This window comes from Triticum aestivum, chromosome 1D (genome assembly GCF_018294505.1).
Source record: "Triticum aestivum cultivar Chinese Spring chromosome 1D, IWGSC CS RefSeq v2.1, whole genome shotgun sequence".
NCBI classification, from domain to species: Eukaryota; Viridiplantae; Streptophyta; class Magnoliopsida; order Poales; family Poaceae; genus Triticum; species Triticum aestivum.
The window spans coordinates 312,349,146-312,372,398 of record NC_057796.1 but is presented as its reverse complement, the minus strand read 5'-3'; the positions used below and the strand labels follow the sequence as shown (position 1 = coordinate 312,372,398).

The 23,253-nt window shown below is 49.3% G+C and overlaps 3 protein-coding genes across 5 annotated transcripts; 2 read left to right on the top strand and 1 right to left on the bottom strand.

Moving 5' to 3' along the window:
* Positions 1-1,420: 1,420 nt before the first annotated feature.
* LOC123181695 (uncharacterized) lies at positions 1,421-9,757 on the bottom strand. Of its 2 annotated transcripts, XM_044594015.1 has the most exons (12): positions 9,626-9,757; positions 5,306-5,476; positions 5,138-5,207; positions 4,916-5,044; positions 4,688-4,804; positions 3,991-4,362; positions 3,374-3,687; positions 3,174-3,273; positions 3,017-3,076; positions 2,847-2,933; positions 2,188-2,332; positions 1,421-2,104 (listed from the first exon to the last, which is right to left on the bottom strand). In XM_044594015.1, exons 2-12 carry the CDS (start codon positions 5,455-5,457, stop codon positions 1,665-1,667), a joined length of 1,986 nt encoding a protein of 661 aa, XP_044449950.1. In that variant the 5' UTR covers positions 5,458-5,476; positions 9,626-9,757; the 3' UTR covers positions 1,421-1,664. The 2 variants fall into 2 exon arrangements, with proteins under 2 accessions (XP_044449950.1, XP_044449951.1); XM_044594016.1 differs by lacking the exon at positions 9,626-9,757 and having other exon boundaries at positions 2,192-2,332; positions 5,306-5,470.
* Positions 9,758-9,928: 171 nt separating this feature from the next.
* On the top strand, positions 9,929-14,521 carry LOC123181696 (uncharacterized). 2 transcript variants are annotated; one of them, XM_044594017.1, is made up of 3 exons: positions 9,929-10,133; positions 12,536-12,717; positions 13,840-14,521. In XM_044594017.1, exons 2-3 carry the CDS (start codon positions 12,607-12,609, stop codon positions 14,290-14,292), a joined length of 564 nt encoding a protein of 187 aa, XP_044449952.1. In that variant the 5' UTR covers positions 9,929-10,133; positions 12,536-12,606; the 3' UTR covers positions 14,293-14,521. The 2 variants fall into 2 exon arrangements, with proteins under 2 accessions (XP_044449952.1, XP_044449953.1); XM_044594018.1 differs by lacking the exon at positions 9,929-10,133 and adding an exon at positions 10,182-10,621.
* A 3,238-nt stretch (positions 14,522-17,759) lies between these two features.
* On the top strand, positions 17,760-20,010 carry LOC123169059 (VAN3-binding protein). The gene is made up of 6 exons (XM_044586909.1): positions 17,760-18,314; positions 18,405-18,789; positions 18,907-19,053; positions 19,170-19,219; positions 19,332-19,389; positions 19,501-20,010. The coding sequence occupies exons 1-6, from the start codon at positions 18,033-18,035 to the stop codon at positions 19,734-19,736; spliced, it is 1,158 nt and encodes a 385-aa protein (XP_044442844.1). The 5' UTR covers positions 17,760-18,032; the 3' UTR covers positions 19,737-20,010.
* Positions 20,011-23,253: the final 3,243 nt, after the last annotated feature.

The following is a 23,253-nucleotide window of genomic DNA, read 5'->3' as shown; positions in this document are numbered from 1 at the left end:
TGATAGTCTGTGTTCTTTGAAATACTTGAACTTTGATATGTTTATGAAATGACGTTGGAATCACAATGACATATGTTTATATTGATTGAATGCACATTTTAAAGAACTGAAATCAGTTACTCTTTGATAGTGTCAGTAATCAGTTTCACTTGTTGCGAAATATGAAATTTGAGTTGGAATAATTGAAATCACTTTGTAAAAAATTAAAAATGTTTTTCCCACTCTTTTGAAATATGAAGTTACTGTCTTTTGTAAAAATATGTTGGTGAAATTTGTTTTTGAAAGGATTGAAATCAGTTCTTTGATGATTGAGATAATGAGTTTCATTGGTTGTGAAATATGGCGTTGGCATTGGCATTGGCATTGGCATTGGAATAATTGAAATCACTTGGTAAAAAAATGAATGCCACTCTTTTGAAATCTAAGTTTCACTCTTTGGAAATATGAAATTACTTCCCTGAAATATATGAAATTGCTATTTCATATATCTGTAACATGTTATATGAATGAGATATGTATTGAAATAGATTTTTAAATATAAATTGAAATTGTTTCTGCCACTTTTAGAAAATTCAATTTCAATCTTTTTTGAAAAAATATATGAAATTTTAGGAATCCAATAACTCCTGAACATTCGGATTTTGAGCATTTCGTCCCGAACGTTTTTACATGGCAACTTTAGTTCATAGGGATGGCAACTTTAGTTCATAGGGGATGGCAACTTTGTCCTTTTTCATTTTTTTGTCAGAAAATTGCCATGTTTCCCTAATCTCACGTAAACTAAACTTGCCATCTAACATGTTCGGGTTGCCATGCTTACATCCCGAACGTTCGGGAGTTATCATTACCGAAATTTTAATAGCTGAAATCACCTTTTAAATAAATTAAATTAGTTTTTTTTTCAAATATGAAATAATCAGTTCCACTTCTTTTTTTTGTGAGTTTGGGATATATGAAATAAATTTTGTTAAAAATTGAAAATGGTTTTGAAATGATATCAATTTTTTTGGATGGTGTGGAATTAGATTTTAAAAAATGAATACCAATGTATGAAACTATTGAAATCGGAAACTTGAAGTGATTGCAATGTATTTTTGAAAGAGTTGAAATGATATTTCAGTTAGGTATGAATTGAAGTAGCTATGTGTAGCTGAGTTATTTAAAAAATAATATGGAACTGCCGTTTAAAGTGAGAGAGGTTGATCCTTTGGAAAATAAGCTGACATTTTCCGTACGTGTATGAACTGTGAAGTGAGACTAGCTTCAGACGCATGTAGGACCGTGGCTGAAATAACGTGGGTAGGCCCAGCTGGTCAAATCACATGAGTAGTCTCCAGCTGGTGAAATACATCAGTTTAAATGAAGAAATGTGTGAAATTGAAGAAATGTGTGAAATACAGAGATACCATTTATGACAACCTTTTAGGTGGCAAGATTTTATTGGTCAGAGAATCTCCGGTAGATCCCGGCACCGGTAAAAAGAGGTTTGCGCTCTCACACACAACACACCTAGCTCGGTGTTTTGGCTGAGTATCGACTATCATCTAAAAAACCCACACTGAACTGTCTGTACAGATGAGCACTAGTAAGTTTCATCCAAAGTTCATCTTTACCCCATCATTCATTCCAAATGCCTTGATTGCTAGTTTGAGTTTCACATTATCTCAATCCCAAAACCATATATATACACATATACCAGTAATCGGCAGCTGCAGCAGCAGCCAGCAGCTACGAAGGCGAGAACAATCTAGGCCAGCACCGCGGCGGCTTGCTTGTCGACCATGCTCCTCGCGAAGGCGTAGCGGAACCTGGCGTTGTACGGGAGCCACTCGAAGGCCTGCGACGCCCTGCGCCGGCCGCCGGCTCCTGCTGCTGCGGCGGCGCACCGCTGGATTGCCTCCTGCGCGGCCCGGCCGTCCAAGTTGTCGCGCGCCCACGCGAGGACGCCGTCGCCGGCGGGGAGGCCGGCCTCCCTGGCGTACCGCTCCACGAGGCGCGGCAGGAACACCTTCCTCGACTTGCGCACCACCACGCCGGCCTGCAGGAACTCCCGCTTCGCCCGCTCCAGCTCCTCCGTCACGTTCTTCGCCGTGTACACCTTGAGCTGCAGCGCAACGCAACGCCGGAGCTCAGCCCAGGCCTCGAGGAGATCAGTCAAGCATGGCGGCGGCGTCAGGGTGTACGTACGTACCGTGGGGTCGGAGGAGGCACCGGTGCACAGCGCGAACAGGGCCTGAGGCTGGCAGTCCGGCAGGCCGAACTTGAGCTGGATCAGCTGCTTCTCGTCGGCGCATCTCTTCCGCATCGCCGTCGACAGTATCGATTCAAACCACTGCGGGTAAAATTGGATCAGACTGTTCTCCAGAAATCAGGTTTCCCTCCCTGTGCTAATTTGACTACTCCTAGAATCCAGTGTTCCTGGTCAGTTTTTTCTGAATTCATGAACAATTGACCAAACTGAATTTAGGGCCTTGGTTCAGGAGAAGTACTGAGTTCTTCAAGCATAAACAGTTTGCTTCCTAGAAAGGATCCTAAATGTAGAATTTAAACATTGATTTTTGATGTTTTATCTGAAGCCGTCGACATTACATGAATTGTCTGAGTTTATATTCAAACTTCGGCATGAGATAGAAGGTCGTACTTACACCACTTAGGGTAGCCCTCGGCGTGCTAAATTGATAACTAAGCGTGTGTTATTCATCTTCTTCGGTTTGTTTCAGTCAATTTGATGAATAGTTTACCTAAACTGAATTTAGGGTCTTGAATTTTATATGAAGCTGTCAACTTTACATGAACTATCTGAATCTAAATTCAGGATTTGGCATGAGATCACAAATCATACGTACACGACCAATCCGCGGGGATCTGCAGCACAACATGGATTGTTCAATGGAGTTGGCAGTCACAGCATATCCACCAACATTGTAGGCAGCCTGCAATATGTGAGTTATTTGTCAGCCACATCATTATGAACTCCAGCACTCAGGGATAACTGTAACTAAAATATCCTTTTCACCTTGTGAAATAGAGCCATTCTTTTCAGAGAACTGTTTGGAATTCCATATGCTAGATATGCCTGCAAAGCGAATCAGACATGGGATGACACACTGACAAAATTACAAAAAATTAAAGAATAAAAACAGAGAAACCAGTGTAGACTTTTCGGCAATTACATGCATGACAAGAGAATTGTACACGTTGATCCAAAAGGCCAGTTTGATGCTGGTTTCTGACATACTCAGATCAACCCTTTCAAGCTGCTCCACAAGCAACCTAAGCTCAAAGCAACACCATGGAATTTGTTATACAATTATTGGAAAATAAATTACTCTCCAGGATATAAAGTACGATAATCATCATTTTTCCAACAAACCTGTAGTGGGTAATTGCACAGGAGACATCTGGCGTCTGATTCTTTTCGACTGAGATTGAACATACTTCGACAATGCTTTTGTTACTTGATGGATTAGTCTCCTCACTGTTACCCCTCCGAGGAAGAATGACACTTGTTGATGATCTTGACAAGAACGGTGAGCGAACCTTTTCAGGCTTTTCTGGTGACTCCGTGCGCAGAAGACAGTATATGGAAGCCATGCATCTAACCATTTCTTCAGATATCTTGCTTGGACATTGGTAGAGATGATCTTTCAGAGTACGTGCCAAAGAACTACTCCCTGAATAAGGCAGCTATTTGTAAAGAAAAAAAAAAGCAAAACAAAGGAAGAAACAATAGTTAAAATAAGTCCAATATGTGCATTTCTGCTTGAAAGTACTGCATTGATCACAGCATCTCCTGATTTAAATCAGCAGGTTCAGACGTACAAATTGGGACAAAATGTATGCTCCTGAAAGCACCACAATGCAGAGAATTTGCATTATAGTATAAAAAGGGCATACATATGTCTGTTTGTAAATATTAGCAAGTAGAATGCACTACATTAAATGTCTGTATGGATTTAATGAAACTATATTTTCCTTTGTATGTTTTACCTTCCTTGGATCTGATGCAAGGGAGGCAGAACGGACATCCAACGTTTCGCTCGAGAAAGATTCATGCTTGATCTTGGTCTTGAGCATGTTCTTGGTTCTACCCGACTCCGACACTGATGTCATGATATGGAAAGGTTGGAGAGGCAGCTTCTTAGATGAGCAAAATGCACTTGATATTATGCTCGATTGTCGTCGTCTCGTCCTTGAACTTATGCTCTTGGCATGAGCAGGGGATGAAATACCAGAACTCTGCCCCGATGATGGCCCAGATACGCACTGATCAAATATACTTCTGTAGAGTGAGAGGACGTGTTGTTCGCGGTTTGCGATTTCCTCTTCGAGCAATTCAATCTCTGCTATCAGTTCTTTTGTCTGCAGGAATAAGAAGAAGAATCACAATCTTCAGCGCAGACTTGAAATTGTACTCATTTCTGCCAACCATCTGAAACTGTACTCTTTTTTTTTTTGGCCAATATCTGAAAACTGTGCTTGGAACATAATGGAGTGAGGTGACACTTTCCTTTGTGTGATATCTTCACCCGGCAATTGCACCACTTATATTCATTAAAATACTAAAATTGCACTAGCCTGACGATTGCAAGTAAATTTTGTTTTCATAGAAGGAAATGTAGACAATTTTTTGTAGGATTTTTGTCGTTGTCATTGTGCAGTAGAAACTGTAGGAGATGAACGGTACCTGAGCTGGAAAGTGCCTATGACCAGGAGACAGGGTGCTGGAAGCCCGGCCGATCGCCCGGTCAAGCATGATCCGGATGGACCTCTCTTGATGCAGATGCAGCTGCAGCTGCGAGACCTGCCACAATCCAGCAATTGTCAACACCAATTACCCAGACGGAAAAAAGAAGCCACGACGCACCATAGCATCAGGAGAACAGTGGCTAATTGTTCTTTTTTTTTTACTCACGTCATTCTCCAGCGAGACGCGGTGGCTCGGCGAGGCCGTCGCCGCGCTCGTCCGTTGATCCCTCGGCGGGGCCCGGTGAACCGAAGAACCATCCGTTGAGCAAGAAGACTTCCTCGGGTCCGGCGGGTTCTGCCATGGAATTTTCACAGAATCCGATCAGTAATTCGCGAAGGCAGCACCTGTGCTTGCTTGATCAGCAATCTACACACACGAAGGCAGCACCTGTGCTTGGTTGAAGCGTTGCTCCACGCTGACATGCTTGCAAGTCTCCAAGTTCCTACCCGAAGAAGCACTGGACAATGGACACAGACAGAAAAAGAGAACCAGGGTTGAGATGAGCGGCAAGCAAAACCAAGACGAAGGAAAAATCGGCAAAGACGCGGCAGAGACCTCTTGGATCGCCGGTGATGTGGCGCGGGAGCGGTGGCGGCCGCCGCGGCCTTGGGCGCCGACGCCGCCTCGGGAGCCTCGCCGCCGACCTTGCCCGGTTCTTGCGCTCCGTTCACAGCCTGCTCCATGTTCCCTTGTTGGGCTGCCGCCATGCCAGCGCCACCAACCTAGCTGCTACATGGCAACAGTCCAGAAGGGTGCCGCATGAGCATTATATGAGCAGGGTCCGGGCGGATTGATCTCGTGGCGCGGGGGGCAAAGAGCATCCCGCGCACAGGGCCGTGCCCACTCCCTGGGCTGCGCTGCGACGCCGACGGTTTAATACGGCGTGGCACGCGGTAGTAAACTGCTGCCGCCGCGGCAGCGACGTTGGTGCGCTGCACTGCAGAGTCGCAGAGGAAGAGGAAGAGCGGGTCGGCGACGGAGAGCGACAGGAGATTGGAGACTGGAGACGGATGGCGGGGGGAAGTGGGAGGAGTAACTGCGCGGAAGCGAATGAGTTGGTGAGCCGCGTTAATGCACTGACGCGCGCACTGCGGCAGAGTAAAGGGCACGAGCAAGAACTCGCCATGCCGTGACATGGCTTCGACTCCGCAGTGTCTCTCACTGGCCCTACGTGATTGCTCAAGTCGCAGTAAGTCGTACTGCTGGCCACTCGCTGCCAGACCCAGGGGCAACGCACGAATCGGCAGTAGCTCGTGAGCCTGGCCAGGGCGAAGCAGGGGAGGGCGATGCGCTTCTTCCCTCGTGCGAGCAGGGAAGATGGCGCGAGCTCGCCCGCGTTGTCGAAAAATCGGCGGGAGGATTTTGGCTCACCTCCCGCCGCTCCACCCCCTATTTAGCCCCTCCCTCACCGCCCCAACTCCCGCCACCATTCTTTCTCCGTTCGCGCTTTCCCGTCGACGCGCATCGGCACCGACGAGCAGGTAAGCGGCGCATCTTCATCGGCCGGCTGTCCACGGCGTCGGAGCTCCTTCACCGGCCGGCGTTCATCTTCCACCACCGTCCCCCCTCGTCCTCAAGCTGCAGTCATGGCCTCTGTGAGTTCAATCCCCCTTTCTCTCTGTTCCTTCTAGCTAGATCTGAGCTGCAGCTAGGGTTTGATTTAGATGCATGGTTGATTAGTGGTCCGATCTGTGAGCTGATATGGTTGGTTGCTATGTTGCGGTTACAATTTATGGTAGGGCTAGATGTTCAAGCATGTGGTAGGCTAGATTAGTAGTAGAGTTTGAAGTTGAATCTTGTGCTTGTGTTGAATCATGCTCAGATCTGTGATTTGTAGCTATTGGTGGTCATGTGCTTGCTATGATAGTGATGAACCATGTACATGTATGCTTAGTATGATAGTGATGAAGCATGTGCTTGCTATGATAGTGATGAACCATGTACATGTATGCTCCTGCTTTCATGGATTGTCCGGTATGTTGTGTGCTATGCTCACTGTCAATGCGCGCTACGATTGTAGGACATGACCACGCAGACGCAAGATCTTAGTCAGGCTCTTGTCGTGTCCGACAACCAATTTGCTCCATCGTTTGTGGAGGACTCGCAGCCTATGTCCGAGATGGCACCTGATTCAGAGGTGTTCGAGTCTGATTCCCTCTATGTGCCAGTAGTGCTCGTTGAGCCAACTACTGCAGCTGTTGCCGCTGCACTCAAGCTAGCAGCAGCAAAGGCAAAGAAGGATAGTAGGTCAAACAACATGAAGTGGCAGCCGTTCATGTCCACGTTCGTGCTGAACAAGATGTGTGAGCTCATCTCTAGTGGAGTTAGGACTGACAAGGGTTTCAAGGAGGTGCACTTGAACACCGTTGCGAAGCAGGTGTTCGAGTTCTGTGGGCAAGAGGTGTCTGCCACCCAGGTGTACAACCACCTGAGGAAGTGGAGAAGTCGATGGATCCAAATGTCCAAGCTGAGAGACCTTAGCGGCGCCTCATGGGATGAGAACACTTGCTCCATAGTTCTGGAGGCAGAGCACTACGCCAGCCATGTCGCGGTTAGCTCACACCCCTCTTCCTTTTCATACTGTCCACCATTGCCTACTCCTAATCGCAACTGACAACACTTGTGTTTCATTCTTAGGATCACCCAAGGGACGCTGAGTTCCTCAACACACCTATCCAGAACTATAACCAGATGCAGCACATCTTCTCCTTCGGGCTGGCAACTGGGAAGCATGCCATGGGCTCGGGGGAGCCTCTTGGTTCTCCCATGCCTGACTTCCCTGGGACCCCGGACGTCGAGATCCTTGATGGCCCTGACGGCGATGGTGGTGGCGACGCCGACGACGATGACGATGACGACGTACATTTTGTGTAGTTAGGGCTCAAAAACTATTTGATGGTCTGTATATTTTGGTGAGGTGGTATATACTAACCCCTCACGGTGACGATGAACTTGCGGTGGTAGGACGACACCCTCTTTTGGATGTGGTGGTAGGTTAACACCAAGGTAGTGCTAGGAAGAACTTGTTATGTCGTATGATCATGCATGCTTTACTTCTCTTCTGCTCCATTGTTGTTTGTGTGCTACTTTGCTTGCTACTTGTGCTCCATTTATTTGCTGCTTCAACTCTTGCTCTTGTGCATTGCTAGGGCAAGTGGTATGCCGTGTTCATTGGTGAGGTTTCAGGGGTTTATAGTTCGAAGCCAATGCACAAGTGGCATCGTATAGCAACAGCAACTATAGAGGGTTCAAGACTAAGCAGGCAGCAGAACAAGCTTACTCCGCCTGGGTGCGAAAGCACGGAGGCAGCAGTGTCGACAGTGCCAAGGTTGGAGCTGTCAAAGTGGAAGCTGCTAAGGTGGATCGTCAGTTTGGCCTGAAGCTGAAGAACTTCATCATCTTCGCCCAGTTCGTCACCATTGCTGTGTTATGGCGTAGGTGTGCTAGGTGTGATCATTGTGGGCAAGCTCACCAACTAGGGTACAAGGTAAGCACAACATGTACGCCGTATGCAACCAAATGCCGTGTTCATGTGCCGCTAGGGCCAATGCAGCCAACCAAACAAAATGCACTTGCGTATTACTAGATGCAGGGACTAGGGATGCAGGCAACCAATCAAGTTGCAGATGGCGTATTAGGATCTGTTTTTGCTCAACCAGGCTGAGTTGAGAAATACATACGATGCAGAAACTGTTCACAACGGCAACCAAACACGCCCCAAAGTTTTTCACTGTATAAACTTTCCGAGCGAGTGGCTGTAATATTCTACTCCAGTAAAGAAAAAAAGAGTACGTAGAATTCTAGAAGAAGCTGCACGCTGCAGCTCCCGGTCAGAGAGACGCCACCATCACCACGGCTACTCCAAGTCTCCAACTGTTGCAAGACGACCCGTCAGAGAAACTGTTGCCGATGCTACAGTTCTAGATGAACCTCGGCAGCGGATCGATCTTCATGGCTACGGCTACGAGATATGTGATTCCTTCCCTGGCCTGCTAGTACGTATGCCCCTACCGGTATGCGTGTTCTCTCCTCCTCCACGGCATTGACCTGACCTACCTAACGGCGATCGCGATCGCATGCATGCAGCATGTCACGAGGTAGGCAGGCGACAGGCATGAATGCGGGCGTTAAATGCCCCCCGTACTAGCGTCTAGCGCTAGCAGCGCAGTGGGAAAAACTAGCCTCCGTCGACAAGGGAACCCGACGAGCCGGGTTACGACTTACGACACCCCGGTGTAATGATCCACCAGCCATCCGAAACCGAGACCAACTGCATGTACAATGTACTCTACGAGTACGCGGCTAGAGCCAGGGAGAGCGAGCTAGTGGGAGAAGAAGGGCGAGCCATGTGGTTGAACTTGGAGGGGCCAAGGGGGAGGAGTAATGGTCGATCGCCGGCAGCGTCGTCAGGGTTCGGGCTTATAATTCAGAGGGCACGTACGTAACGTACGAATGGCACAGTGAAGTGAGATCATGCATTGATTTTGATTGATTCTCGGGGTGTTGGATTACATGGCGGGCAGGGCTTGTGTTGTCTCGTTCATTCACTGATGATCCTAGCGTTCATTCACCGGTGGCGAGCAGTAAACGTATCATCGTCCTCCCCGTCCAGGGTCAGCCGGCGGCGATGTACGGGTGGTGTTTGACTGTTTGTTCGATCTTGCTGTGAAAATTCGTAAGGAATCCTATGGAATGATTTGGGATACGACGATCATCAGGAAAAATGGTAGTAGCATACGGCGATCATGCGTCCGGGCGGGGCGAATTCGATGATGCGCACGGATGAATCCACATCCCAAGAAAGAATAAATCCCGAAATGTTGCGAGTGGTAGATGACAAGTGGAGTAGAATTGAGGGGCGGTGCGTTTACTTACCACGGGCTAGGGCGGGATCATATGCGCGGCCGGGGAGCAGAGGAGGCGGGCGGCGTGTCGGCGCGGCCGACGGCTGGAGGGGGACGGCACGCCGGGATGGCGGCCAGGACGCAGGTTTGTCTGTCGGGGTCGTCGCGTGCGGCGTGCCTCAAGTCAAGGGCTATACAACGCTGACGCCCTATCGGCAGGCCGTCATTCTCCTTCATGGGCTGCGCCGTCAGGCTCTTTAGGCCTCATTTGACGGACGGGGATTGAGGGGGTTTCAGAGGATTGATTAGAAACCTCCCTAATCCTCGAGGGCCCATTTGTTTCTCAGGTTTTGCACAGCCCAATCCCTTCCATCCCCCCTTCGACCCCCTTCTATCCACGCGTCTCGCAACCCTCGAGGGCACAGGCAGGGAACACAGGGAGCGCCCCGCCGCCACCGAGAGGAGCGCCCCGCCGCCGGATCTTCACCGCCCCGTCGCCGCCAAAGCGTCGACGTCCTCCTCCGGCTGTTCTCCCCGAGGTAATTCCTGCCCTCTCCTCCACTTCTCCATCCCCTCCCCTGCAAACCCTAGGACCGGCTCTTCTTGCTCCTCGTCCGACACCCAGCGGCCATGCCTCCGTTTTGCAACTGTTCGCCTCCATGGCCATCCTTCTCCTCTCCTATCTGGCTTTGCCGTGGAGTTTAGCTTCAGCAGTTCGCTGCCTCCATGGCCACCCATGGCCAGTTCGCTGTATTATACAAACCCTGTCTATCAAACATGTTTTTATGGAAGGGGATTGAAAACTTGGGGATGTGAGGGGAATGGAGAGGATTGGGTGGAAGAAAGGGATTCACCAAATCCTCTGAAATCCCCACCTCCCCGAACCTCCCCAATCCCTTCCTGTCAAACGCTCGACCTGACCGACCCCCCGGGGAGCCAGGGTTCGCGCCGCCGGCCGCCCACCCCGCCCCATCCCGTCTGGATCGCCTGCCCCTGCCCCCGCGTCATCCTGCCTCGCCGGCCGCAGGTGAGCTCACCTCTGCCTCCCTCTCTGTGTCTCCTCCTCTCTTCCCCTCCCTCTCTCCCCTCTGTTTCTCTCTTCTTTCTTATGATGGCTGGTAATGATTTGTATGCTAATTTCATGGCTGCTAGTGAAATATTTGGATGTTTATTTTGTATGGCGTACAAGTTGTATGATTGATGACATCCAGTGGAAAAAATTGCATGATTGATTGCTTAGTACTGACTTTTGTGGTGGTGTAGATTGAATGCCTGCTTAGCAGTAAGAATTTTCGTATAGATTTAAATGTTCGCACATGGAGGTTGTAGATGGAGAAAGTGAAGGCACTGTGAGCAATTTGGGATATTGGCAAATCGCTTTCGTGTTTGTATTCGACATGAAACTTTTCAGAACAACCAAGCGTTAGGAATTCAGTACATAGTTCTAGCCTAGGGGCATTACAAACATTTCATTACACAACACATACAACAATCTCATAAAAGAACTGGCAGCTGATTCTGTGGGCAGTTTCCCAGAATCATATTCTGGAGAATCATGAGCTGAAAAGAACTGGCTCAGTGTGTTTCAGAGCGTGGTCAAAGCTCCGCCATTGCCGCCTCCCCCCTTGCAGTCACCGGTGACCGCTCTGCAGGGATGAAGCCGCACTGGGCCGTGTGTCGTAACCACACATGCATTGGTGGAAATAGTTAACCAGCTGATTAATGGTCGACTGATTAATTAATTTAATCAGCGGATTCGCCGATTAATCCCTACTCCCCAACCGACCGAGCAGCTACCAGTTACCGATATCCAAAATATTTGACGAGGACTAGGTTGCTTTCTTTTGCCGATTAGTGGCCGTAGTACTTCAGGATGTTTTTTCTTAGAACTAGTACTTCAGGATATAAGTGGCGTTGGATCCCACTTGTCCCACAAGTGCAACCCATCAAAAAGAGCCTAAATGGCGCAAATGGACATCCATTAAAAATAGCAAATGGACAGCCCACCAACGCCCCAAAACACTTGACACTGCCATGCCCTAGGCGCCGCTGTCCGCCTCCAACCCCCGATCCTCTCCGTGGTCTTCCTCCTCTTCTCCCGCCAAGTAAGCAACGATCCCCCGCCAGCCCCCCTCCGAGTTCTTTTGTCTCCACTACTGATTATATTATCCACTAGTGATGAGAATATTACGAAAACGGTACTGTAATGATCATTTGGTGTAACAACACCTCCTGTACTGCTGAAAACCTTGCTAGTAGTGCTAGTACTGCAGAAGTTAATGAGTAATTTCAGTTAGCTTGCTCCTCTGAGGTCATGGATCTTCTAATTTTTAGTGTGGTTTGCATGCAGTGTATGCAAAGCCATTGTTATATCTTATTTTAACAATGGAAGTGATTATTTGTAATGGTCATGCCTTTTTTTGGAAAATTTCTGTTGTAGAGAAACTAGTTATTAGTGTACAAATTTTGTTTCGTAGGCTAAAGTTGTCCCATGTCAATTAGTGTGTGTGCCTGTGTCCATGAAGGCATGAAGCTGATGTTGTTCCGATGAGAATCACATCTGAGCATGAGCATCAAGTGGCTGATGAGAGCCGTTGCGGGCGTCGTTTAACTACCAAGCATATTAAGTGTCTGGCGCAAAACCCACATAACTGGCATGCGGCCGAAGCGGCTATTGCCGCATTGCCCAGCGGATGGACCACTTACATCCTGAGTAGTACTCACCCAAGTAAATTGTTGCAGTTTATCTCAAATATTGCTTTAAATTTCTCCCTCTCTGATTCAGAGCACTAGTATTCCCACTTAAGATCTGCCCCTGGTGTCTGATGAGTCGTCATCTTTTAGGAACTACAAATGCTTGGCTTTGTTGTGTGGGACTGCCACTGTGAAGGAAATTAGCTGAAGAATTTTGAGCTCTAATATAACTTCCTTTCTTGCACAGTGACCTAGAGCTTATGCTACAAATAATCCATGCTTAGTATTTGTTGAGCATTGAGGGTGCTTGAGATAAAGATGCTGAAGAACGTCTTGAGTCAGTCATGGAGGAGGGGAGCGCATGTCCTACGGGAAGGGCATCCAGCTGAAGCAATGTATGCTTGTTCAAGTCAATTTCACAGCGGGCAGGTAATAAAACACATTTTTATTCTCTGCCTGTTATCTGTTGATAATCAACCCTTGAAGCATCTATGTTGTTACAGTGCTTGAATTTTAGCAACTTGGATATGTTGATGAAAATTAGTTGGCATTAGCTACTAGAATTTTTGTTGTGATAACTTAGAAATGCTTGTAATAACAAGATAGCTTGGTAATGCTTATGAATAAACTAGTGTAATCCTGTCTGAAATCTAGACTACTTGCAGTGACTGCATACCTACATATGTGATACTGTCTGAAGGCTACAAGTTTCCTGTGGCTGCATGAGCCAAACATTTGTTGTCCTTCTACAATCATTTATATTTCCAGCACAATTATTAATTAATGAGCTGAAAATTTCACTTACTTGAGACACATCCCACCAAAGAATCGTTCAAAATTTCGATCCTGAATTTTACCTAGGCTCAGAGTTATGTCAAACAGGTCTAGTAAAGCATTTCCAGTCATTCTTACCACCGTATGCATGTCGTCTGATGTATATACTGGCTAAATAATGGCTTTAAGTTTAACAATCTATTGCAACTGTACCTGATTCAGTTTACGGATTACCTTTTTTTTTTAGATTACAGCGGCATCCACAACTCATTTCATCAATTAGTTACCCTGAATGCACTGGACAATTTAGTCACTTTGATATACATTTCATTTTAGAGACACTTGGCAGTGCATTGAAGGAATTCATTCGTATAACTTGTTGTAATCACCCGGGCATGCAACTGTTCATAAAGTTTGATGCTGCCTCAAGGGCTCAAGGCTTGAAGTTGTCTCTGGCTTCTTTGGTTGGACTTGTGCAGTCAGTTTACAAACATTTATAGGTCTTGCACATTTATAAACCCTGCAATTAGTTAAACATTTCCAGTCATACGTACTAGTCATTGGGTACACATACACGATTCGTTCCAGTCTTCCAGTGGCACCCAATTCAATCCTGACATAATGATGGCATCTCAACGGAGTCCATTTCAGCAGTTAGTCACACTGAGTGCAACGGACGCTTCAGTCTGTTGATCTATGTTTCGCTTTCAGCTCCACTCACTAAAATAGGTAGAGGTAGCTGAGTCGCCGCTTTGACCTCTTGATTCATTCGTCCAGGTGTTGAGGTCGGCGAGGAGCTTCTTCGGCGTGGAGGACTTCATGGACGAGGACAACAGCAAGCCCTACACGTACAAGAAGGAGAAGCGGTCCAAGAACCCGCACAAGCACATCTCGTTCAAGCAGCGGACGATTGCGCACATGGAGCCCTTCACCCTGGACGTGTTCATCTCGAAGCGGTTTGTATCGGCGTCGCTGACCCACCGGTCGACGTGCCGGCAGGTGGCGGTGGCGGGCACCAACTCCAAGGACGTGAAGGCGGCGCTGATGTCGCGGTCGGACGTGCCGGCGTGCCTGTCGGTGGGGCGGTTCCTGGCGGAGCGGGCCAAGGAGGCGGACGTGTACGCGTGCACCTACACGCCCCGGGAGCGGGACCGGTTCGAGGGCAAGATCAGGGCTGTCGTGCAGTCGCTCATCGACAACGGCATCCACGTCAAGCTCTACCTCGACTGATCCTTTTTTTTAATTTTTTTTTGCTGCTGTTGTGTGCCTGTTGGCGCTCTGCTTTCTACGCCTGCTGCTGAAGAAGAGTGCTGGCTTGGTTGAATGCGCTGTGCTGCCGTCAATCCTGTGACTTTTGCTGGTTGTCCCATGTCTGTTACAAGAAATTTCGCAGACTTTTCACGGGTAGCTCCTCTCCATGTGAAAGAAAATGTCATCCACACTTGACATTTTGGTGTCTTGTTTTCGAGTAGGAGTACCATTTCTGTTGTTAAGATGGTGATGATATGGTTTTCTACAGCTGAAATGAAAGCCTAGGTTTGGTGTGGGTTGGTGCAGTGCCTGCGACGGATTCCCAGCGTGCTGCCCACTTTTCCCACGCCTCCGAGGCTCCGAGGGAGGGAGGTCCTCTCCCGTCGCAGGCGCCGGTGCTCTTTATCTATCTGCTGCTCCTTTGGCGATAGCAAAAGTGCGGCCGAGTGAAACGAGGCAGCTAGCGAGCGATTCTGGCCGTCCCACCCTCCTGTATCTGTATCCATCATGAACGCCTTCTTTGCCTCGCTCACTCATGAGACGGGCACGAGGCAAACACCATCATTTTCGTCGCCTGCCTGCAGTAGCTCCCCTTACCGGTTAGAAATCCCGGCCGACTGATGCTGATCATACATTCATACTCGCATGACGAGGAAATGCCACGCGTGAGGACAGCAGCATCTTCTCCTCCCCCTGGAAGATCCAATCCAAGCGCGCAGGAAGAGCGTCGTCATCAGGGCCGCTCCTTTGTGCGTTGCCGTTCCCTTTTTTTTTTAAATGGAGGAGGACCCTCCGCCTCTGCATCTAGACAATGCATGCAACCACTTTATTAATTATTCACACAAGACCTTACAAAGTCATACAAAAGTAAACTAAAGCTACCGTCTAGGCAACATCTGTCCCTACTCCTATCCAGTTGATGAAGGGTTGCTGATAGTCTGGACCTAATGTCAAACAGACCTCACAGCCAAACCTAACATCTAAGACCTGAGGTCCCAACCAGGACGCCTGCCGGGTATGGGGCACCCACCAGTCCGGCGCACTCCTCAACCAGGACGCCTGCCGGGTATGAGGCTCCAATCCATCTTTAGTGTTGTACTGCTGCATGTACCTTGCCCGGTCTAGTTGCCGTCGACGCCACCACGACGCCAGACAACGCCACCATCCTGCGCTCGTCCATCATCACACGCCCACCGGCGAGACCCCGCTGCTCCATGCCGCTGAGACCCACCGTTGTCGACATGTCAAATACCACGCCGCTCCTCCTCTTGTCCCCTCCAGGAGGGAGAACGACATCGAAACATCGCCATCGTCCGATCCGGTAGACCCGGATCTAGGGTTCCCCCCGGAACCTTCCGATCAGGTTGACGTGACCTGCAACGACGATGCCTCGAGAAGGAAACGACGTTCGAGAAGCCGCCATCGTCCGCCATGACCGCAGTCAGGCGCGATTTTCACCGGAAGCCACGTCGTCCAGATCTCGCGGTTGGTTGGAACCGAGCGGAGTCTCGCCACGAAGACAAACACCGATGTCGGTAAACCGGAGGAGATCCGACATCTCCTCACCGGTCCCTCCACGCGCCGCTGGTCGGCGGAAGGCCACACCGCGGCGGATCCGATCGGGGCATTGGATCCGCAGTCGCCGCCGCCACCATCTCCGCGCAGATCAGGCACCCCGTCGGATGGGGCGCTGCCACCGCCGCCGTCCATCTCAGGGCCGCCGCTCTGCCGGCTTATGGCGCTTCGGCCACCGCCGCACGACAAGGGATCGCTGCCCCAGCCGCCGCCTTCGGATCCCACGAGAAGGGCCGCCCCTGCCGCCTCAGATGAGATCTCGCCGCATCCACCCGCCCAGGTGCCTTCGGCACCGGGCCCGCCGCCACCGCGGCCCTCGCCGGCGGCAGCGGCGGCAAAGGGAGGCGCGAGAGGAGGCCTGCGGCGCTAGGGTTCGGGGGCCCCTGGCTTCCTTGATAGTTGATACATAGTGTACACAGTGTTTTGTTGGGATGACCGATCCGTCGCTTCCACCGGACGCAATCCGAAAGGGAGAGCTAGCTAGCCACAAGGAGAAAGAGACGTGACGCTCATCAGCTAGTACTAGCATATCACACTAGCACAGCTCTCACGCATGTAGTAGCACACTTGCGTTGGCGGGAAAAGTTGCATCATGGGTGTTCCCTAAACTGACCAAACAAACCCGAATGCCGAAAAAACAAATCACGGTTGATGCCGTTGCGAACAAGATTACGGCGACCAATTCCCTGCTCAGTCTCAGACCCTTGTTAATCAAGCAGGCAACACGATGATTTGGGTCAGCAGGCAAGTGCTGCCCAATCATGGGTCCGGCCGGGCCGGGCCGGGCGGCATCCTCACCTTTCCTTTGGGCACGTTGTTAGTGGATGTTAGAAGAGGGCATAGCCATCGACCGATGATGGCGATAACGCAGGCGCGCGTGGGATGAGAGATTCCAGTCCGGTGGCAGTGGCCCGGATCATTGGGCGCGCCACTCGTCACCTCGCGCACGCACGCTCCACATGCTCAGGGACGGGACAAACATCTCGCATCTCCTGCAGCGGTGCCAGGGACGGCCGCCTCGGCATACGAAACGTAGCAGCATTATGGTACGTATTATTTTTCATTGCTGCACTTGCCCAGTCCCACCAGCACCTGGCCTCAGTGGCCGAGCTTTACTAGTCGGAAAAAATAATGCCGCTGCTCCTGCCTTGGCGGTCGATCAAGCGGCTTGACCGTCCCACCGAGTTTGAATGAAGCTCCGGCGATCGAAGCAAGGGAGATCGATCGATCGATCGCCCTCACGTACCCTACAGCTGTACGTGGAAACGGAGACATGGGCCAGGCATCAAGCCCCACCACACCTGAAAAATGAAAAAGAAACGGAAACAGAGAGTCGGAGACGAACAAGCATGTGTAGAATTCAAACAAGCAAGATGGATGGATACATGCAACCCAAGACCGATCAAGCAGACCGACCGGCGTCCAGCTTACCGGGTGACGGGTCTCCTGTCGTCAAGCTAGCTCCTCCTTGACCGCCCTCGAAGCGCAGCCGTAGCATACATCTATCTCTTCGTGTTAATTAGCGGGAACGCCGGCATCGTCGGTAGCTAATACGCCGGGAAAACAGGGGAGGGGGTTTCTCTTGGAAGCATCGCAAAACGTTGCTGCAAGTTCAAACAAGTCTTCGTTCAATTGACTAAACGTTGCTATATTTGAATACAGCTCCAACAACCGTAGGTACAAGTTCAAACAAAACAAAACAAAAAAATGTAGGTGGTACGTCCAGAAGCCAATGCCGCCGTAGCAATCCATGGTTGGCTTGGTTCCTCTGAAGTCATGTCATGAGACCCTCCGAGGTCCCGGATAGCTCAGCTGCCGGGAACAAATGGCTAGAGAACAGCGACGGCAGCACTAGTATATTGCAGCGGTGGTAGTAGAAATATTCAGTCCCAGGTAGTGGAAGGGAGACTTGTTGGAGACAGACAGGAGTAGCAGAGAAAGCCAGGGGCCTGTTCGCCAGCCTCGTGTCCGCCTTGTTCTTTCTGCCACGGCCATGGCGGCTCCACGCCCCCCTCCTCGTGCTCCGTGCGTGCCTCCTCCGCTATAAGTAGGCGACCGTCGCTTCCTGCTGCCTGCAACCAACCACTGAGAGCCAAGGACGTGGTAGACTAGTGCTGAGTGTGGAGAGTGACTGTGTGGGACTGATGGCCATGGAGAGGGGCTGGAAGGCCGGCAGCGCGTTTCGGTTTGATGTGGTCGAGGAGGAGGACGAGGCGGCGGCGGCGGCGATACCGCCGCCGCAGACGCCGCTCGAGCCCATGGAGTACCTGTCGAGGTCCTGGAGCGTGTCCGCGTCGGAGATATCCAAGATCCTCGTCGGTGGCAAGAAGAGCTGCTTCAACAGGCTGCCGCTGCAGGAGATGGGCATACCGGAGGCCTCCGCCGTGCTCGCCACCACGGCCATCGTTCCGAGCTATCGACACCACGTAAGCGAGCAGTCCACTGCCCACTCCCATGCTGTCTCTGCTCTCTCCTTTCTGAATGTTTCCGTCTGTTGTGTGGCCATTTTCGAGCAGACAGATGCAAGGCGGAGTTCCATCAGCGGCATCGGCCACCATCAGTCCATCGGCAAATGGTTCCAGCACAAGGACGCGAGCCGGTCGAGGCAGAGCAGCAAGGAGAAGCTGCGCGCCGACAGGGCCCACGTGCACGCCATGGTGTCGGTGGTCCGCGTCGCGGCCGCGGTGGCCGCCGTCGCGGCGGCGTCCACCAGCTCCGACACCCAGGCCTCCAAGATGGCCGCGGCCATGGCGCCGGCCACGGAGCTGCTGGCTTCGCACTGCGTCGAGGTGGCTCGGCTTGCCGGGGCGAGCCACGAGCAGGTGGCCTCCGCCGTCCAGTCCGCGGTCGGCGTCAGGAGCGCCGGCGATCTGACGACGCTCACAGCGGCAGCGGCGACCGGTAAGGGCTCGATGCGGTGAACGGCCGTGCCGCCATTGCCATCACAATGCGCACTCCCGTTTCCGTATGATATCTCGTGCAAGAAACAAAGCTGAGTTCGTGTGGAATCCGTGTCAGCGCTGCGAGGAGCTGCGACGATGAAGCAGAGGGTGCAGCGGGAGGCGGCGAGGAGCAACGCGAGCGTTCTTCCTTACGAGAAGGGCCATTCGTGGAGCCCTGATGTCTGGTGCAAGGAAGGGGAACTGCTGAAACGCACAAGAAAAGGTACAGACTACACACACCTGTGCAATATTCAGAACATTCAGTCATGGATCAACATCTTTTATACTCCAACCAAGGTGATTAAGGTGCATAATCTTCATTTATTTTTCCTGATGCAGGGGATTTACACAGGACAAAAGTATGTGTCTACATCAACAGGAGGTCTCAGGTAGAAAAAAACTCTGACTGCACAATATCAACTGATTGTCCATTTGTCCTACTACAAATAAAATAAAATAAATGTATGTCCAATTACTGACGGCATAGCCAAATGATAACAGGTCATGCTGAAGCTGAAAAGCAAGCACATTGGAGGTGCACTGTCCAAGAACAACAAGAGTAAGTTCAGCAGCACTCGAAACAAATATCGTACACTACCATTTCTGCCTCTCTCGGTGTAGTTTGCGAGATTTTAATACTGAGCGTTTCGCCTGTAACAATCGTCTGCAGGCGTGGTTTACGGCGTATACAGCAAGCTTCCGACGTGGGTGATCGAGCCGGGAAAGGCCTTCATGGATGAGAAATGCTGTTTTGGCCTGAGCACGGCGCAGGGTATCGTAGAATTCGAGTGTCAGGACGGCACGAGTAAGCAGAACTGGGTCGACGATGTGCAGAACCTGCTTCGACAAGTTGCGGCAGATGATCGTGTGGGAGATAAGCTGGAGTCGGTAGTGAAAGTGGGTTGATGTGTGAGCCGTTTTCCCGGTGTTAAGGTGATAGTATGTTGTGATATAATTAAGGGGGGTGTTACATATGACATAATGATGTTGATGATACTCTTTGTAAGGTAGTTTAGTTCAGCTCTGTATTGTAATGCATACAAAAGGATGTGATAGAGAGTTAGTAGATTTTACTATGTGTGTTCCTCTATTAAGCTCGCCGTGTTAATGGTAAAATGGCAGATTTCCTGCCTTTGGTGCAAAGAGTTGAGAGAAGACTCACCAGTTGCTCCACACTTGTATCGTGTGTGGGCAAACCTGCAGCTAGTTAAGTTAGTTTTCTCTTCCATGCCAACATTCTACATGTTCTCCAGCAGATGCCATTGATCAGATTAATAAATTCATCACCGGTTGTTTATGGAGAAAGCATGGCATGGGGGATAAAGGACCATCTCTCATTGCATGAACCAAAGTTTGCAAAGCAAAATCACAAGGTGGCGTAGGAGTCTTTTGTGGCAAAATGGGCTCTATAAAGGCCTATTTTTTTTGGCTTTTCTGAGTTGCTTGCTCAAGTGCTGCCTACGGGAGAATCTAGACAATTGGAGCTACGTCTGACAATCAGGAAATTTCTGGCCTATGAAATTACAGGCAAGTCATGGTGACCCAACTTACTGTAGGTCCTTTCAACTGGCTATGACAAAGCTGTATAAACTGAAACATAAAGTTTTCTTGCTGGTACTGCAACTAACAAGAGCATTACAAAGGGAAAACATGCACCTCCCTAGCTACATGACGGTGCACTATACCGGTCGGGGTGGTCCTTCGGGAGGCAAGCCGGATGGTGCGCCGGCCACAGGGCTAGCAGGCCATGAGGATTCTACGGGCCTCCGACCAATGTAAGGAGCCTCCCAAGGAAAGTCTGGCGTCTAGGCGCGCAAGCAAAGGACTCTTCTACCGAGGAATCCCCTAGGTCGATTTAGTACTCTTGTAACCATAGGCCTCGTCCTCCATTATGAGGCAAGGCCAGGGGATAGCTCGGGGCATCGAAATCATTGTCATCGTCTCAGTAGCTACAACTACCCCATACTTGTAACCCCCTCACGCGAGGTGTTTTCCACCAGCAATTAAATCAAAGCAGGAGTAGGGTTTTACCTCAACCATGAGAGCCGAACCTGGGTAAACTCCCGATGTGTGATCCCCTCTGGTACTTCCGGCCATGCTCTCCACCCTACTGAGGCTACTGATGTTTTTCGTACCGTCAGTTGGCACGCCAGTCAGGGGCATGATCATTGGTTGTGTTAATAAACTCATGTTGGTTTGATAATCTTGAGGTCACTTAAGGAAAATTGTTGCTTGCTACAAACCCTTGCAGTTGGGAGCCCAACACCTTCTAGTTGAGAGGAAGCAACTGACTGGATACGCTATTACTCGCATTAGGTGAAGGTTAGTTAATGACTTCTCAACGGGCCGGCCCATGTGAACAATGTGCGGTCTTACATCATTTTCTGTTTCTTTTGAGAAATAAAAGGAAAGCTCTCTTATATATGGTTTGGAGGGGCAAACAAAGTCTGAAGAGATTTAAATGTAGTCTCTATGGAGCATAAGGCCACACAAATATATTCAACCCATTTAGGAAGGGTTTGGCATTTTTTAGGAATAAAAGGGCAAAAAGGTATAAAGGAGGTTTGAACTAGGGGTGATAGCTAGCTAAACTTGTGAAATAATTTGGCTAGCTCTCAAATATCACAAAAAGACCAGGCGCAAGGTTTGGGGTGAGTATAGGTGAAGAATAATGAAGGGGAGAAGGGTTTACTTATTCACCATTTTACAAAATGGCAAAATAGAATATCCAAAAAATATATTTTATTAGTGAAATATGATGCTTATGCAATGTTTATGATACAATGATGATGTAAAACTAAAATAACAATCAATTTCTAATTTAGGTAAAATACCCTGGGATGTTACAAGGCAACGACGTCTTCATGGTGAATAATTTTCATGGAGCTTCGATGGTTTGCAAGTGTGGATTCCTTCCATCCATTATAGGCGAAGACACCTGGGTTTGCACTTTGCAAGGTATGTTGGTGCAATAGTGGCAGCGACTTTCCTTTGGTAGTTTGGTCCTCAAGACTCATCTCTGCCACATCAGTGCACACTCCGTTGTTCACGTGAGGCCTACTTGAATTATGGAGCATAATTGGTTTGCTGCCAATATTTGACTTGCCAAATATTGGCAATACCAAGACTTACCAATAATTGGCAACTTTATATGAGATAGGTAAGACAACTCCTAACCAACCAAGTAGTAGCCAATATTTAGCAGAACATTGGCATGCCAATTTTTTGACAGCAAACCAATTATGCTCTACGCTCTTGGATCTACGACTCTTGCGGCTCTTCTAGTTGTGATGGCTTCTTCACCAGGGCGATGGTTCGGCAAGACCGTGATGTTGATGACTTCACATCCACCATCGACAATGATAGGTTGACTCCGGTGATGGAGCAGCTTGTGGTGACACGGTAATGGTTGTTTGAGAGCAAGAAGACAGTCAACCCTCATAGGCTTTAATATATTTAAGTTTTGGATTATTTGTACTGTTGGTTTGGTGGCAAAAAAAGGGCTACCAAAAATAAAGTAGTTTTTTTTTTGAAAAACACAGAATTTTATTCATTCGCAATAACAAGTACATCGTTTATGAGAAAGGGTACAATTTCACTCAAAGGCTCCTCAAACCAATCAAAAGTAGAAGAAAATCTAGCTAACTTAGCAAGCTCATGGGCAACTTTGTTGGGAACAACTAACCAACAGTTACCCCTCGAGGAGCTCTCACAGGGGTCACTTTTTTGTCCTGGAGCGCGCTAAGTGGTGCGTCCAGCCACCACTGATGACCCATAAGTATAGGGGATCGTAACAGTCTTAGAGGGTAGTATTTCATCTAAATTTATTGATTCGACACAAGAGGAGACAAAGAATATTTATAAGCCTTAATAGTTGTATTGACAATTCAACCACACGGGAGAAACCACTTTGAAAGATCATGGATGTCGCCTAGAAGGGGGGGGGGCGTGAATAGGCGCTTTAAAATAATTACTGTTTAGACTTGAAAAAATGCGGAATAAACCTAGCGGTTAATTTGTCAAGCACAAAACCTACAACAACTAGGCTCACCTATGTGCACCAACAACTTATGCTAAGCAAGATAAACAACTAAGTGATAGAAAGATATATGACAAAAAACAATATGGCTATCACAAAGTAAAGTGCATAAGTAAAGGGCTCGGGTAAGAGATAACCGAGGCACGCAGAGACGACGATGTATCCCGAAGTTCACACCCTTGCGGATGCTAATCTCCATTTGGAGCGGTGTGGAGGCACAATGCTCCCCGAGAAGCCACTAGGGCCACTGTAATCTCCTCACACCCTCGCACAATGCAAGATGCCATGATTCCAGTAAGGGACCCTTGAGGGCGGTCACCGAACCCGTACAAATGGCAACCCTTGGGGCGGTCACCGAGCCCGTACACTTTGGCAACCCTTGGG